General features: G+C 40.7%; 2 protein-coding genes across 6 annotated transcripts; one reads left to right on the forward strand and one right to left on the reverse strand.

Annotated features, from left to right (window-relative positions):
- The first annotated feature begins 496 nt into the window (after positions 1 to 496).
- cabp1a (calcium binding protein 1a) lies at positions 497 to 9171 on the forward strand. Its single transcript, XM_035640666.2, has 7 exons — positions 497 to 1430; positions 5782 to 5812; positions 6005 to 6148; positions 6253 to 6362; positions 6476 to 6550; positions 6647 to 6719; positions 6817 to 9171. Exons 1-7 carry the CDS (start codon positions 696 to 698, stop codon positions 6840 to 6842), a joined length of 1194 nt encoding a protein of 397 aa, XP_035496559.1. The 5' UTR covers positions 497 to 695; the 3' UTR covers positions 6843 to 9171.
- Positions 9172 to 9549: 378 nt separating this feature from the next.
- On the reverse strand, positions 9550 to 15806 carry LOC118314296 (dual specificity tyrosine-phosphorylation-regulated kinase 4-like). 5 transcript variants are annotated; one of them, XM_035640661.1, is made up of 14 exons: positions 15567 to 15702; positions 14653 to 14810; positions 13758 to 13961; positions 13551 to 13653; positions 13291 to 13436; positions 12961 to 13097; positions 11982 to 12122; positions 11745 to 11883; positions 11171 to 11255; positions 10874 to 11046; positions 10716 to 10776; positions 10525 to 10639; positions 10303 to 10403; positions 9550 to 9699 (listed from the first exon to the last, which is right to left on the reverse strand). In XM_035640661.1, the coding sequence occupies exons 2-14, from the start codon at positions 14770 to 14772 to the stop codon at positions 9614 to 9616; spliced, it is 1611 nt and encodes a 536-aa protein (XP_035496554.1). In that variant the 5' UTR covers positions 14773 to 14810; positions 15567 to 15702; the 3' UTR covers positions 9550 to 9613. The 5 variants fall into 5 exon arrangements, with proteins under 5 accessions (XP_035496554.1, XP_035496555.1, XP_035496552.1 ...); XM_035640662.1 differs by having other exon boundaries at positions 14653 to 14752; positions 15567 to 15700; XM_035640659.2 differs by lacking the exon at positions 14653 to 14810 and having other exon boundaries at positions 15567 to 15803.
- Between the last annotated feature and the right edge of the window lie 401 nt (positions 15807 to 16207).

Below are 16207 nucleotides of genomic sequence, written 5' to 3' on the forward strand. Positions count from 1 at the left end.
CTGTTTCAGTTAAATGCAGTAGAATAAAACGGTTACATGTGACTGGTGTTTATAATATTTTGTCCACGAGGAGTCCCAACCATCACAATTAAAATAACGAACAGCTTAATAGGGACCACACAAATTAATATAGAATAAGAGAAGGTATAGGGATTCACTATTTTTTGAGAAAAAGCCTTAATTCACTTGGGATGGGACATTATCGCAGAGATACAGCCTATATATTGATAATTTTTTATTGACATTATGTCCTGAGCTATTTTTTTATTTAATTTTTTGCTTGGATCAGGACATCTCAGCACTGTGGTGACTGACATAAATGTTTGGGTTTCTTAATTGGGCATTTCATCTCACGATGCAATGTGCATCCATTTGGTTTGTCGTTGTAATGTAAAAGTTTGCCGACCACTGGTATACGGGCTATTTCTTACTACCATCCACCATATCCGCGTCACTGACACGATGCCAGAGAGCCAAGCATCCACATGAAAAGGTGACGCGCTCGCGACGTGTGTGCTCGGCTGTTCCGCTGCCTGTGCGCGCGCCGGCTGCACTGCAGCACAGCGATCAGATGGTGAAATGTAGCCCGACTTAACGCGGGCAGCCTCTGCTGGAGAATATGGGTCGGCAATGGGGAGAGAACGGCAAATGATGTCAAGAATCAACCCGAGACAGACTACACCCGATCCGCAGCTATGAGCTCCTCCTTTCCAAAATCTGAATCCACGACCTCCTTATTGAAATCATCTGCGGCGGCAAGGAGAACGACACACCTCCCTGAACACACAGCAGAAAGCCGGAAAAGTCAGCATCACCATCAGCATCAGCACCAGCATCACCACCGTCCCACCGCACTCCGGAGCAGTAGCAGCAAAGTCGAGGAGTCTTTCAGGTCAGCCGATGGTGACATCAGTGCCCGGAGACCCCTGTGCCACCCCTCCCTTGTCGGCAGCCAAGACAGTGGTGATAATGCAGCCACCCGGGACAAGAGCAAGTCACACGCCCCTCACATCCAAGTTCCTTACCCTCCAAACGATGAGGAGGGCCGAGGTGTGAAGGAGCTCTGCAGGTCATCCAAACCCACACACCGGCACCACCACCGCAGGAAGCACAACCGGGAGGAACGGCCGCCGACAGCAGGAGTACCTGCACCTGAGAACCCCCGTAGCTGTCACACTCACACCTGCCCGGTTCCCAGGGTGCCCTCGGTGTCGGAAAGCAATGACGACAGGGTTCCACTCTGTGAACCGAGGGGCCACAACGGGGCCAGTTTGACCAATAGTGGTGGTCAGGTCACCAGTCCCTCCAAATCCTCTTGCTCCCTGGTCCCGCTGTCCAGCAGGTCATCACGTCGCTCCCGTAGGTCCAGTGCGGCGTCTTCCACATCCGACATAAATTTATGCACCATCCTTAATTCACTCTTTGGCCAGGTAAGACCGAAGAATATACAGGAATTAGAAAACTATTACTTACAGTACCATCATTTTTGACTTAATTAAATCCCCCCTCAAATTGTTTTTTCAAACAATTTCAAGTGTGAAGTGCAGGGATGCTGAATGTTTGTGGCCACTGACAAGCTGTGATAACCCAAACCCAAATCCTGCAGAGTAATTGGAAAAGTCTGTTCTATGGGTTGGATCAAAAGAGGGTTAGAACTGCAGGCTTTATTAGAAATTTTAAAAAAAAAACCATTATGTTTGCTGAGGGTCCGCTGGCCTGCAGTTCTGCTCTGCTTTGTTACTGTAATTTCTCCAGAAGTGGTCAACTGGCTCCACTAAAATCCTGTTTCTAAACAATATACGCCATTGTGCTCTGTGATGCAGTCTGCAAAAAACATAATAATTACAGGACGGACGATAGAGAGGGAAACACGTCTTCTATACACATTCATTTCTTATGTAATTTGTCTAATACTGTACTACCTCGTACAGACCTCAGTCAGTCAGCACTTCCTTCGTGAAGTGGATGTGCTAGGGCAGATTAAATGCTCCACCAGAGAGGGGGAATTCTATGATGTGCTAATGCGTGTTTGACCAAAGACGAGATGTAAATTCATGTTCCTGCATCATTCAGTCAGGAGCTCTGCAGTGATTGTTGTGTTATGTTCAAAGGAAATCACTTTGATGTTCCCGCTGGTGATGGATGCTCTATTTTGAGCAACCAATCTATTCATACATAAGGAATGATTTCTGCTTTTTATGCTTGGATTGGTATCAATGATGTGGATTTGCATAAATTTAGCTGACAGAGAAAAGGTCTGCAACCACAGTTAAGTTCATCACAAATCATCACAAAGCCCAACTCCTGATAATATGTTGGTCATGGAGGACATTGTCTGTGGTGTTTGGAATTTTTTTTACCTGATCATGAATCAGGATTATGATACAGAATGGTCTTAACTCTAAAACAGGCTCCATGCGGGGGAAACAGGAAGCATCTATTGTGGCTTGAGGAGAAAAATATATTCCAGTACTCTACAAATATCCCATGAGTCAGTCTGCGAGCAGCTCTGTGAAAACATTAGCGTGACCCGAAAAAGGTCTTTCATTAGACAGCTGGATGGAGAGGAGTTCAATGTCAGGCAGAAATGTAAAATGTAACAGCTGGTTTCAGAGATACACACACATGCCTTTGGCATTTTTGTCTGAAAAATACATTGAGAGTAACCAGGATTTTCACTGCTCTGGCTACAGTGTTTTGCTACTTTGCCATAAATGGAAATACATGTGAACAGTTGGTGATCAACTACGTCTAATCTAATTTTGATAGTATTCATCTTGCAAATGTAGAAACACACACTTTGATTAGAAATAGGTGGACTATATGGTAACTGCATTCCTGCCTCTCAGAGTCTTCATGCACTTCTCTTTGGTGCCATGTGACCTTGTCTTTGAATGCAGAGAGGACAGGATGATGTGTGTGTGGCTCAGGGGATGGAGGCAAAAAAAACAAAGGCATATGCAGAAATATGAAGTGCAAATTCAGGAATGCAAAATGCAATCACAAGGTTGCACATTGACAAATGAGTGTAGTAAGTGAGAGTGCAGGTGAGGAGGACAGCAGAACTGGAAAGAAATCTTTGCAGAAGAGTCTTCTTGTAAACTTGCCTGGGAAAGATTTTCCTATAGCACAGACGCAGCAAACACCTGGCATTAGGTGCAACACTGGGTGAAAGGTGACTTGTCAGGTGCAGCTTTGTAGTTATTCCTTTGGGAAAGCTTACACAGCTCATCACATTTCTCTTGTTTATTCTGGCATCTGGTGCTGTGTTCAATTTTCTGTGTTGTTTGCAGATTAGCTACAACAGCTATGTCAGTGTGACAGTTGGGTGAAATATCTCACAGACACTCGCCCTCTTTTCCTTTAATAGGCATACTTCTCTTTCCCTCATTGGTCCACTTCCCTCTCTCATTTAGTTTCTCACCCACCCTCCTACTTCCCCCTCACCCCAGCTCCTCTCTCTCTCTCTCTCTGTCTCCCTCTCTCTCTTTCTCTCCGACTGAGTCACAGGCACTACTTTGCTACTTTCATTCACGCCAAATAGTGAAGTACAGTGTTCACTTTTTTTTTCTCTGAATCAGCTGCAGGTGAGCACCCCAGGCTACATGGGTCTTGCTGAAACCAGAACCCAAACTGCAAACTTAAGAGAGAAAAGGTCCTCATGGTCCTTTTTAGTGTCTCTTTTCTCCTTTAGTATGGGAAACTGCTTAGACTGTTCCCTGAGAAGGGTAAGACTGTTTACAGAGAGCTGTGATGACAGCCCTGTCTTTCTCAGTCTGTATGGTAGATTTTGTGGTGCAACTGGTAAATAAATCTTCACAGTGGTTTGACATTTTTGGAAATGTTGCACACAGCTGCATACTTGTGTGAAGCTGTATTTGGTCTTTCTGTTCATGCTTGTGTGGATGTTGATAGAGTTCTCACACTGCAAAAATCCTAAAGAAGATTTAAAGCATTTTTGTCTTTACAGGTATTTTTGATGATACACACAACCAGCTTTTAAAAAACAGTCAAGGTCAGCATGTGCCAAGTTTCTTTAATACATCACATCACTTCACTGCTTGTAATTGGCTATAGTGCACAACACACAAGCACGCAGACAACATAATTTACAGAGAAGAACAGATCTATTAAATCTAGTTAGCTAAACCTATTTTACACATTATAGAGGTGAATGTCGCACATGGTCTCTCAGTTTGTAATTTTATTTCATTCTGCTCCGAAGCCTCTAACTCAGTCTCTGCTCCCCTCTGGGAAGATGGTGCAGAATGGTGACAGCAGATTCAGAGGGGTAATGTCCTGAGAGGAGGGTATCTTGGGCCTCCATTGTGTCCATGACACAAAACTGTGTTCTTGTCATCAACATGCTGGGACAAACCTGTGTCTTCCTGAGTACAGGCACGGCCAAGTGCAGGCAGACTGTATGTAAGTCTGGACTAAAACCTATTTTCCTGTCATAATTTTTAACTACTTCCACTCTTCCAGCTTTTGAATGGAATCCTGACATCTGCCAGTAGGGGTCACATAGGTTTGCTAATTAACTGAGCCTTAAAGCTCATGAATGACAGCAAGAGTGTTCAGGAACTTGTAAATACATGCAGTGCACATGAATGCAGTCCTTTTGGCTCAAACAGGTTGAACAGGTGTAGTAATGCTCCACTGGTTGCCTCTCACATATACCATATCGGTAGTGTGTACAGTGAATGCACAAAATACTTGAGAAATACAATAGTTTGACACTTTCTTGCCAAGAGTAAGATGAGAAGATCGATAGGATTCTCATGCCTGTACAGTAAATATGTAGAGGCTGTTTCCCCCTGTTTTTGCTAATGTTAATGCTATGCTATGCTAACCCGCTTCTGGCTGCACTGTAGCCTCATATTTAGCAGACTGATATGAGTAGTATCAGTGAAAAAGCACATTGCCCAAAATGTGAAATATAATATATAATAGTTTGTACTTTCACCACTTTTTTTTTTTTACATTGAATCATTTCGCTTATGCTTTTCTCCAAAGTGACTTGAAATAAGTGCATGTAACCATGAAGATATAGTGCAAGAATCAAGTGGAAATGGTACAGAACTGGATGTTTTTGAGTAAACTGATCAGGCCTATATGTCCCTGTAAATGGTGATGGATGATCAGCCAGCAGTGATGAACGGATGAAGGGCTGATGGTGCTGTGCATGCATGCATGTTGTATTGATTGGATACGCTTCTTCAGGCTCCTGTGCCTCCTGTGTATTCTGTCTCAGAGGTTCCCGTCAGGCAGTTCTTCCAACCTGACGTCAGCACTCACGGTAGTGTTTAGACTTGTCACTGCTCCTGCTGTTAACCCCTTAGGGCTCTGGGATTTGTCTGCCTCTCTCTGCCCTTTAAAGGTTGTGCTCATCGTAAGCAAGCTGTGGAAAAAAATAGAAACCGCCACATTCTTCTGTAAACTTGAGGATTACGGAGCCCTGTCGTGCTTTGATAGGAATCGGCTTATTTATACTTGGAGGTTTTGTCATCAAGATGTGAAATAGTTCCAGTGTGCCGTTCACATCATTTATCGTTGGGCGTCCTTAAGTACAGGTTCACAAAACGGCCAAGGACTGTCATGGAGAAGGTTACTAATTTAGGTTTGGGCATCAGTCGAGTCACAGAATTGTCAGTGGTTTGTTTGCATGTACCTCACACTGTGTTTGTGTTTTTTATGAGGTGTGATCATGATGACTGGCTTTTTCAACAGTTGTGAATTTGTTTTTGTGCTTACCAAGCATGAAATTTTATTTCTTAATAGGACAGAGAGCTGCGGCCAGAAGAAATGGATGGTAAGTTTCTCTTTCTTTACTGAAGTTAAGTGAGTCAAACAAAATGTATTGTAAATTAGTTTAATTGTTTTTACTGTTTTGTCAAAGCTCTTTACCGAGCAAACACAAAAGGGAGACAAGTTTTAACAAAGTTTTAAGAAAATTTTGTCATACAGTTTAGTTACAAATACATTTTCTGTAATTGCTCAACAGAGTTGCGGGACGCTTTTAAAGAGTTTGACAAGGACAAGGATGGTTTCATCAGCTGTAAAGACCTAGGAAACTGTATGAGAACCATGGGATACATGCCCACTGAAATGGAGTTGATTGAACTGAGTCAACAGATAAACATGAACTGTAAGGACTTAAGTGTCATGTGTATTTGTATGTCATGCATACATACTGTATCCTGAATGTGTATTGTAGTTTGAACTTCTGTGCCAAAATCTCTTTTTCTTCAGTGGGAGGTCATGTTGATTTTGAGGATTTTGTAGAGTTGATGGGCCCAAAGCTCCTCGCCGAAACGGCAGACATGATTGGAATCAAAGAGTTAAAAGATGCGTTCAGAGAGGTAAGAGAGTCTTGATTTGAACCTAGATAACTGGTTTCCATAGCTCTGGTCATGTTGACATATACGAGTGGCATTTCCAATATTAATGTTGTTTCGCTGCTTTGTAATCTCAGTTTGACACTAATGGAGATGGTGCCATTAGCACATCTGAGCTCCGAGACGCAATGAGAAAGCTGCTGGGCCAACAAGTAAGATTTGGATCAAAATATAACTCTCAAAACAACTTTTGTACGAGTGCGGTGCACCACTTACTCCTGCCAACTTGGTTGTTGTTTTTTATATAGGTTGGTTTAAAGGAAGTAGAAGATATCCTGAGGGAGGTTGACTTGAATGGAGACGGGCTTGTTGACTTCGAAGGTAAAGCAGCTTTCACAAACTGCTTCATTTTTCAAAATATAATGTGAAGTGTGGTGCAACTGCTGCATTTTTTCACCCTCCCCCTCTCTTTCCACAGAATTTGTACGAATGATGTCTCGCTGAGATCTTGAAATGATCGGTCCTGAATGTGAAGCTGTGTCCTTCTCTGTACTTGACCGAGTTCAACAGAGGACCTGCTAAGATCTTCTGAGCATCCGAATCCGAGTGAAACTGGAAATAAAAGTCGCCTCACACTTTCAATAAGTGTTCTTCCTGAAAAGTCTCCAGTTCAAATGAGGATAAATTTGCTATAGCCTAGCTGATGATTGTTCAACTTAGGTTTTTTCACTTTCATTCTCACTAAATAACTTGCTGTGTGGATAGATTGCTGATGTCTCGTCTCATCCTCTAAATGGCAAATAGAAGTGTTTCGCAAAATCTTGCATTTTTGTGTAGATTGTAGTCAGGATGAGAGAGCAAATGCCTGCAAAAAAGGTGTAAAAGATCAGTGCACTGTTGAACATTTTAGTTCATTTTCACCCAGTATGTGTTGTATTAGAAACTATAAGTGGAATGTCTTTTGTGTGACCCTGGTGCTACACCAAGGAACCCATGTGGCAAGATCACACCTGTGTTGTAACTGTGTGACCATCTGTGATTTTTCAATGTGCAAGCCCAGTCCGACAGAAGCATCACTGTCTGACAGCTACAGTACATGCAATGAAGAAGTAGATCTGATATCAATGAGAAACAGAACACTGAAATACATTTCCGATACAGTATCTCATTCTCTATGGTCTGAGATCAAAGGGGAGTTGAAAACAATTACAAACTCTTTCAAAACTAACTCCAGAGGACCAATGTGCTCAAAGACACTAGCCTGCTCTGGTTTGCAGCATCCTATGCAGAGTAATTCAAGCATATCCACACCAAACGCTCACAGGTTTGAATTCCTGGAGTCTTAACCAAGCTTTGCGATCAAGCAATGTCAGTTTTTAAAAATCCACCATGCTCTGTCCGTGAACATACTGCAGGAATGACATGTGAACTTTATTAACAGTGGATGTGATTATGTTGTACCTGTACTGTATGTTTGTCAATATGATTCTAGTTGTGGTAACGTTCCACCGATCAGTCTTGTTAAAGCAATTTTTATGCATGCCAAAGAGAGATTTATTACATTCAGTATGCACATTTGCATTTTTGTCGAACAAAGTAAACAAAATAATTTCGCCAAATTGAAAATAAAAGGTGTTTACATTTGAGTTTTGAATTTATTTAGACTTCAAATGAGACACATTGTTTTTCTCATGGACCTTACATTTCAAACCACTAAATATTTTCTTGTCTATAATTCTTTACGAAATGTCATCATCAGAATATTAGTACAGTATGTGTGCCGTCACTGCATATCATAATATCTATTTCTGTGACTAAAACATTTCCCCTGCAGGACAACTACAGAACCATGACTGCAAATAACAAAGTAACTGTAAGTTTGCTGTGAGATTGTGAGATTAGTTCTACTACAAACATGTTTGGTAGTTCCAAATATTAAGTAGTGACAGTTTTCATGAATTTTATCACAAAGAGGTGCTCCTCTGCTTTATTCAGTCAGCAGTGACAGAGTGTATTTACAAGCGACAACAGTAAATTTATTTCACTGTTAATACTGGAGCCTGACCGATTTATCGGTTTGCCAATTATATCGGCCGATTTGAGCCTTTCACAGACATATCTGTATCAGCACTTAGGTTTACCGATATGAAATTAAATTATTATTAAAAGGGGTTAGCCAAGTGTCAGGGTGGAGGTGGGTCTTCTTCTGCCCCAATTTGACAGTTTGATTTGGTCAGTGTCAGTGGGCAACATGCTGTGTCAGCTTAAGAGTAAAGAAAGGGTCACAATTTCTTACATGTAACTTGTAATTAATAGCTTGTTACTTCAGTGTTTCATAAGCTGCATCCACACATGCACTGAAGTCCGAAAATTTTCTAGAACTTTTTCGGAGGGGCTGTATGTGAGAACGCAATCGTCTGTAAATGTTGCTCAGAATATTTTACAGAAATGTTCCTGCTAGCCCCCTAGTAAAATGTCCGGAAAGTGAGCCCATTTGAGAATACAGCAGGAAAATCTCTGAAAGATTCACGGTGAGCAATTCGGCCCTATACCCAGGCACCACCACTCGCCTGAATGTTCAGGAAATGTTCTGGCTTTTGTGAACAAATCTGACTGACAATCTCCTGCTGTGTTCTCCATATGTGAGCAACAAACTCTGCAAAATGTCCACACAATTTTCCAGAGTTCATACCGGAAAAGAGCCATTCAGAGATGGGACATTTGTCTGTCTCAACTTTGTGAAAGCTCACTGTTGAAAATTTGACTGCACAAATTTGAATTACACATGTACAAATCATTTTTACACCCTGCTGGGCATTAGTGGGCCACTGAAGAACAAGTGGCCCACTCGCTGACGCAAGTTGGGACTTGATCTTCATTCTACGTGTGCAGAATGAATATATTCTGTGTCACCTGGCCGAGGGTGTATGATGTTGTGAGACCCGAAACAACCAATGAACCCAGGAAACATTACTGATCATGCTTCGCAGCGCATCCATAGGATGCATCTTTCATCATTTACTGCTATAAAACTTACACAAAAGTTGATGTCTAACTACAACAGCACAAACTATTAGTGACTAATTCGATCCCAATAGAGGCTAGAATAGAATAATTAACCCATTAATACTTTACATTAACACACAACAAATGATGTGAAAATGATTCTTACAAATGTGATAGAGCAACAATAATTGCTTTTGAGGCGTGGTCCTTGTTCCAGGATTTTTTTATCAAAGAGTAAAGTTTTAAGTCTAATCTTGGTGTCTGCCTCTTCATTTCAAGCCTTTCCCCAGTTGCGCAGATGTGATTTTCTCTCTGTTCAGTAGGGCAGGCTGTTTGTTGCTGGAGCCTGTGACATCTGGGTAGAAGTTGACAGGGAAAGGTAAATAAATGTGATATATCTGTCATACTGGCAGCACAGCAAAACCAAAATTGACCTTCTGGTAGCACTAATAGAAAAGTCAGGAATCACCCACTAGTTAATATGAATGTCTGCAGTGAAATTATTGTTTAGATGCTGATATATTTCCAAATATAAGTCAAATTTTAACCTGCTGGTGACGCCATTTGAAAAATAGGGAAGCACCTGAGCCATAAGTATTAGTAATCTTTTGATTAAAGAACGAATGCAAGAAAATGAATCATTAAAAAACGTTTTTGTTCCCTGTACAATAAATCTGCTTAATTTGCATTTGGAGATTTAATATTCCATAAGTCGTCCTGAGTCTTTGTGTTCTGTGTTGTATGTACAGGAAATATGATGAAATATGCTTTTGTTCTTTTTTTTACTTAGTTGTGTTGTTTTTTTAAAGTTTCCCATCTGGGATAAATAAAGTATTGAACTGAACTGAAAATCTGCACCAGATTTCAATGCATCCTATAGTTCTTTGCCAGTGCAGTTGTGTAATTACTAGTGATGATATGTTTAAGTGCTGTAGGTGTGAGAGCACTATGGTCTTACCTGATCGAGTTTTTCCAGCCGACATTGCAGGTTTGGACTTTTGCCAAATCCATGGATGGTGCATGGCCTGCTCTGGTGTCATACGCTTTTTTGGATTATATCTAAATGAGATACGTGTGCAGAAAGAAGATATTTTATGACACAGATAAACTCTAGGAGTGCTATATTCAAATATGTTTTACTTAAAGGCCTATTTATAGTGTCATTCCCATGAGTACTTACTCAAGGCAGCGCTCAATGAAATCGATAAAATCAGCATTCTTAGAGTCCAGCTTTTGGGCCAGAGTGGTGCTGTTACATCTTATTTTTTCCCTTAGCAGAGGGAGGCCTTCAGAATCTGCATAAACATGAAAAATCAATGAATAATTTTCATAATGTCAAAGGGTCAAAAGGTCCTGAATGTTTTTGCTCACCAAAGAACATGTGTCTGTAAGGTGACTTCGCCAGCAGATTTGCCGGAGGGACTCCCAGCACCTGCAAGAATTCACATTCAAACATTTGTAAAAGTTGCATCTTGTTAAAAAAACCCAGTTTGAATTGAATTTATACATTTTTTAAGGATGAACATTACCTGCATTATGCAGCCAAACAGACATACATCATTACTTCCAATAAATAGACGGTCACCAATGTGGAGCTCAGCTGAAATGCAGCCCAGGCTCCACATATCAATCGCTGGGCCGCACCTTTTGCCAAGGAGCAGCTCTGGAGCCATGTAGTTCACAGTGTGTACGAGGGGTTTATCTGTGGAGGAAGATGTAGGAGAGAAAAAAACAAAGATGTGTTTATGTGGTCTGTATTTTCTTGCCAAAAGTATTTGCAAAAAATAACTAAAAGAACTTGGTATTGATAAAACATTTACACTCACCGCTGTGTTTCATATGGTAACTCCCTCCATAGTCACAGACTGCTACATGCTTTCCTTTGCCCTTTTTATGGAGCAGTACGTTATCCTGAAAAATAACATGCAGGTACTATTATGCATTTGCTGATGACATCATGATCATGATAAATTGATAAGCAATGTCATCATTCATGCAATAAATTAATTAATTGGATTTTGTGATTGCATGAGTATCTCTATGGTCAGTTTGTCTGTGGTTACTGCTCAATGATTGTAATATTGACCTCACTATGTAAAGTGCCTTGAGACAATGTATGTTGTGATATGGCGCTAAACAAATAAAATTGAATTGAATTGAATTGAATGATGTCGATCAGCCAATAGGCAAAAAGTTGACACACAACCCCCCTTATATGCATAATGAAGCCGAAATGCATAAATACATTTTAAAAAAGGGAAAACAGAAATAACTTTGGTGAACTAAATGAATAAATTGTGGAGGGAATTCAAAGTGAAAATAATAAACAAAAGGATGAATATGAAGGAATGAATGACTAAATAGACAAATACAAAAGAATGCTGAAGCATTGTTTCCTACCGTTTTAAGGTCACCATGCACAATGTCGTTCTTCTTGAGTAGCTGTAGACACTTCAGCACGTCTATGGTGTATTTTCTAATCTCTTCCTCACCAAATCCAGGCGTCTTGGTCTTTTTTACGGCTTTACGTAGGTCCTCACTGAAAATTAATTGGAAAGGCTTGCTTTGACTTTTTTTTTTATAGAATTTCCTCACCCAGACAATAAAGAAAGTTAACAGAATGTGTGTTGAACTTACTCAAAGAGATCAAAAATGATGCAGAGGTGTTGGCGGAAGTAGAATTTCTCCTTTAAATGGACAACATTGGCTGAACGATCCCTGTCATACCTTCGCAAGGCATTTAAAATTTTCACTTCAGCTTCTCCCAGCTTGTGAATACTGAAAAACCATTGGACCACAAAGGGGAATGCATATAAAAAGTGAAAGCTGAAGTCCAGCAACAAAAAGATGAGTGGACGTCAATCAACAATGACCTGAAAAACGTTCAGGATGGGCTTTGTGGACCAGCAGAGAAGAAGCTGGTGACCTGATCTACAGCTACATGGTAGAAAGCTTTGGTACAAAAGACACTGTGAGTTAAAAATAATGCCTTCTCCAAAGTCTTCAAGGCAACCTAAAATCGAATGCATTGGGGAGAGAAGGGCCTTGGACAAACAGTAGAGGAAGGCATCACTGGAGGAGAGAATAGGTATATTAAAGCCTTCAGATATTAAAGATCACATGGCAACACAGTGGAGGGCAGAACTGCTCAATATGTTTGACAAAAAGGAGTCACAAACATCTTTCTACCAGAATCCTTACCGCCTCGCAAGATATCAAGGGAGTGCTGATTATTGTAAGTGATAGCCAAGAGTCCTCAACCAACAAATTTTGTTTGTGATAACATTTTTTGTGTGTGTGAAATGCGTCTTTTGGTCCGTTGAAAGACGCTATATCAATACAAGTTATTATTATTATTATTATTATTATTATTATTATTATTATTATTATTATTATCATTAATGGTAATAATAATAATTCTAACTCCACCAACCCCCTTATGCCGAGTTATCAACCATATGAAGAACAAAATATAAGCTTGAGAGCTTTGAGTACACTAAATGTACATTAAACTTAACAAGAAATCTCACAGGGTGCCTATAATTAACATCGTATCTATATAGCTGATGATTCTCATCACGTGTAACCTTTGTCTGTTTTCTGTTTTGTGTTATACCTCAAGTTGTTTCGAAAGACCTTGACAGCCACGTTCTCCATGGTCTTGTGGTCCATGCATTTGAATACCTGACTAGAGAAGCCTGTACCAATCACATCCAGGATTTGAAAACGATAGGCCAAGTGGTCATCTATAATCTGTGGATTTAAGAGTTATAGCTTCATTAGAAGACAAAGTAAACCTACTTTCACATCACATCTACTTCTTGCAGACGTGACAAGGTGTTTAAAATCATCGTCAGCAATTATTTTTCCATGAAATTAAAGATGCACTTATATATACAATCGATCAAATTGTTTGTGTCTGCACAGTAAAGACTTGAGCTCTTACTGCACTGTAGCCTCCATCCTTGGTGTCCTGTCTTTCAGAGGATTTGATCTTGTGGGCGTTTTGACCCCAGTACCACACCTCTTTGTAATTATTGATTTCTTGCAGCTCATGCGCTGTCAGAAATGCCTTAAATTTCCTCACAACAGCTGTACATTAAAAAAACAGATCTCTTGTTTTCTCAGGTTCTCACAAGGAAATCAGAAAAGACTTGATTGAAAAAAAATAGAAAACTAATACAAACCAATCTGAAAAGAACATACCTCCAGGAGACACGGCTGGTGTTTTATCAGGGGGTTTCCCAATGACTCTCTGCTTCACCACAGAATCAATGGTTTCTTTCGTCTGTATACCCTCATTTTGCTGCTACAGTATCAAGTAAACATACTTATAAACTTCAAACCTTCCTACAAAATGCCATGATGATGCAGATAAATGAATGTGTAAAAAAAAACAATATTGGGACAAACCTTGATAGCATATTGAAGGGAAGGTGTCTGCTGTAGGCCCTTAAAGATAGGTGGCTGGGCAGCTTGCTTGTTGTGGCCGAAATGTTGGGCTTTCTGATGGCCCTTGATTGACGGCAGGGCCAACCGTTGAGTGGTCTTGGCCCCCTGTTGAATGACAGGCGGCTGGTCCACAACGATCGCGTTGCCCGTCTTTGTGAAATGAATCTATGAACAACAACAGAGGGATTGTGGGCTACTATTCAACTCACAAACATAATTTCACTGTAACTTCAAACTATCATTGGTATTGGTTGTATTGGTAAAGTTGCACTAGTTATCCTGCACCTGTATTTGTACAAAATAACTCAACAATGCATGGACAGATTTTAACCAAACTTGGTGGAAATATTCCTTGGGAGGGTATCTCCAGATTGGCACTGACTGGTTGTAGGAGGGGGGGCATGGCAGATCTTTTATGTTGTGTAAAAATTTTTGTGTATCATTATGAAACTCGGACAGGACAAATATAGTAAATAGTGTATAGGATATGCATCGCCCCTCCAGAGCTTTCAGTGGTTAGGTGTGGAGGGGATGTGGTTTTGGCGCTCAGCTGTAGGAGAGAGAGGTAGAGCTGAGCTGGCTCAGCGGGAGCAGTGCCAGGTGGGCTGATTGGCACAGCTGCGGTGAGTTGGCTTATCGTGTCTCTCCTTTGAGTAAGCTCCAGGTGAGTGATTAGCTTAGGTTAAGATAATCAATGTGCAAAGTCTATGCAGCTGTTGTACAGGTAACCCTTTATCAAAGCAGAGGATGGTAACTATCTAATCATAATAAATGATCAAGTAACCTTATTATTCACACAGAATCCTAACCTCAATTTTTTTGTGATTAAGCCATTAATTAAATAAATTAAACCGACCCTCTCTTCTCTTGATGTCGGTGTGGGCAAGTTTGCTCTTCTTGAGAGAGTCTTCTGAGCTGGTGGTTTTTCAGGTCGTGGGCCCATCTTCACAGGAACTCTAGGGATGTGGTTAAACATGTTGCTGTTGTCTGATTACCTTCACCGTATTGTTAGCTCTGTTGAATAGAAGCGCATCTCTCTCACTCGCAGGTTTGTGTCATAGGCTACTGGTCAAGTGATGCAAAAGTTTGTATTGTGTTTGAGTGTTTTGAGAGAGATGAGAAAAAGACCGACTTAATACAGCTCTGATCACCACCTTACACCAAACAATCGAGATGACGGGAGCGTGCCTCAACTCTAGCAAAACTCTTTTATACAGACATTGGAAATTTGTCTGTGACAGTGCAATCGCATGAAAGTCATTTGGTGTAAGGCCAGCATACCTTTAAGATCTATGTTGTGTAAAAAATTTTGTATCAATATGCAACTCTGGTGGGACAGATATAGCATGAATGGTGTGTAGGGTAGGCATTGCCTCTCCAGTGCTTTTCATTACATTTGTACTGGTTTCACTGCTACACTGACTCCATCCACAAAAGTGGAGGAAGAGTAGAAGCATAAGGTGGCATAAAACTGACATACTAAAGTAAGTATCCTAAAATTGAACCTAACTACAGTGGTTAGGTGTGTAGGGCTCAGCTTTAGGAGAGAGAGGTGGTGCTAAGCCGGCTCAGCGGGAGCAGTGCCAGGTGGGATGATTGGCACAGCTTCAGTGAGTTGGCTAATCGTGTCTCTCCTTTGAGGAAGATCCAGGTGAGTGATTAGACAAATAGTCATCACTCCCCTGGTGCAGCTGGAGGTGCATTCCTGAGCCACCTCCAGCCTCACATTAGGGTTAGATTAAGTAACCGTATTGTTGACATTAGACCAACCCTCTCTTCCCGTAATGTAGGTGTGGGCAGGTTTTCTCTTCTTGAAAGAAGCTTCTGAGCTGGTGGGTTTTCAGGTTGTGGACCCATATTCACAGAAACTCTAGGGATGTAGTGAAACATGTCACTGTTGTTTGATTCCTTCACCATTTAGCTCTGTTAAATAGAAAACACATCTCTCTCACTTGCAGGTTTGTGTCATACTAGTCAAGTGATGCAAAAGTTCTGATTACTTCGCAATGTTCAATAATAGGATGGAATTGTTGGTGTCATACTTTCTATAGCAGTCTTTGATGTGTGCTTTGATCTAACAAAACCAAAACAAATAATCTGTGAACGTATAACTGAAAAGGGCCAAGATCTTATAATACATAAGGAACTCATGGCTCAGCTCCAACCCTGAATGCCGGAGACAGCTGTGGAGAACCTTGAAAAATATAACTAATAACACTATACACACCTTTAAAAAGAAGACATGTTATACAATATGCTTTTCAATATTAAAGGTTAAGAACTTGTTTGTAAGTAATAACTTTATCCAACAAGTTGCATCAGTGTCTCAATAAAAATGACAGAGTTAGAATTAAATTTTCTTGCCTGGTTATGATTTATTGTGAAGAATCCAATTACAAATTTTCCCTGTA

The sequence above is a fragment of the Scophthalmus maximus genome, chromosome 19 (genome assembly GCF_022379125.1).
Source record: "Scophthalmus maximus strain ysfricsl-2021 chromosome 19, ASM2237912v1, whole genome shotgun sequence".
Lineage (NCBI taxonomy): Eukaryota > Metazoa > Chordata > Actinopteri > Pleuronectiformes > Scophthalmidae > Scophthalmus > Scophthalmus maximus.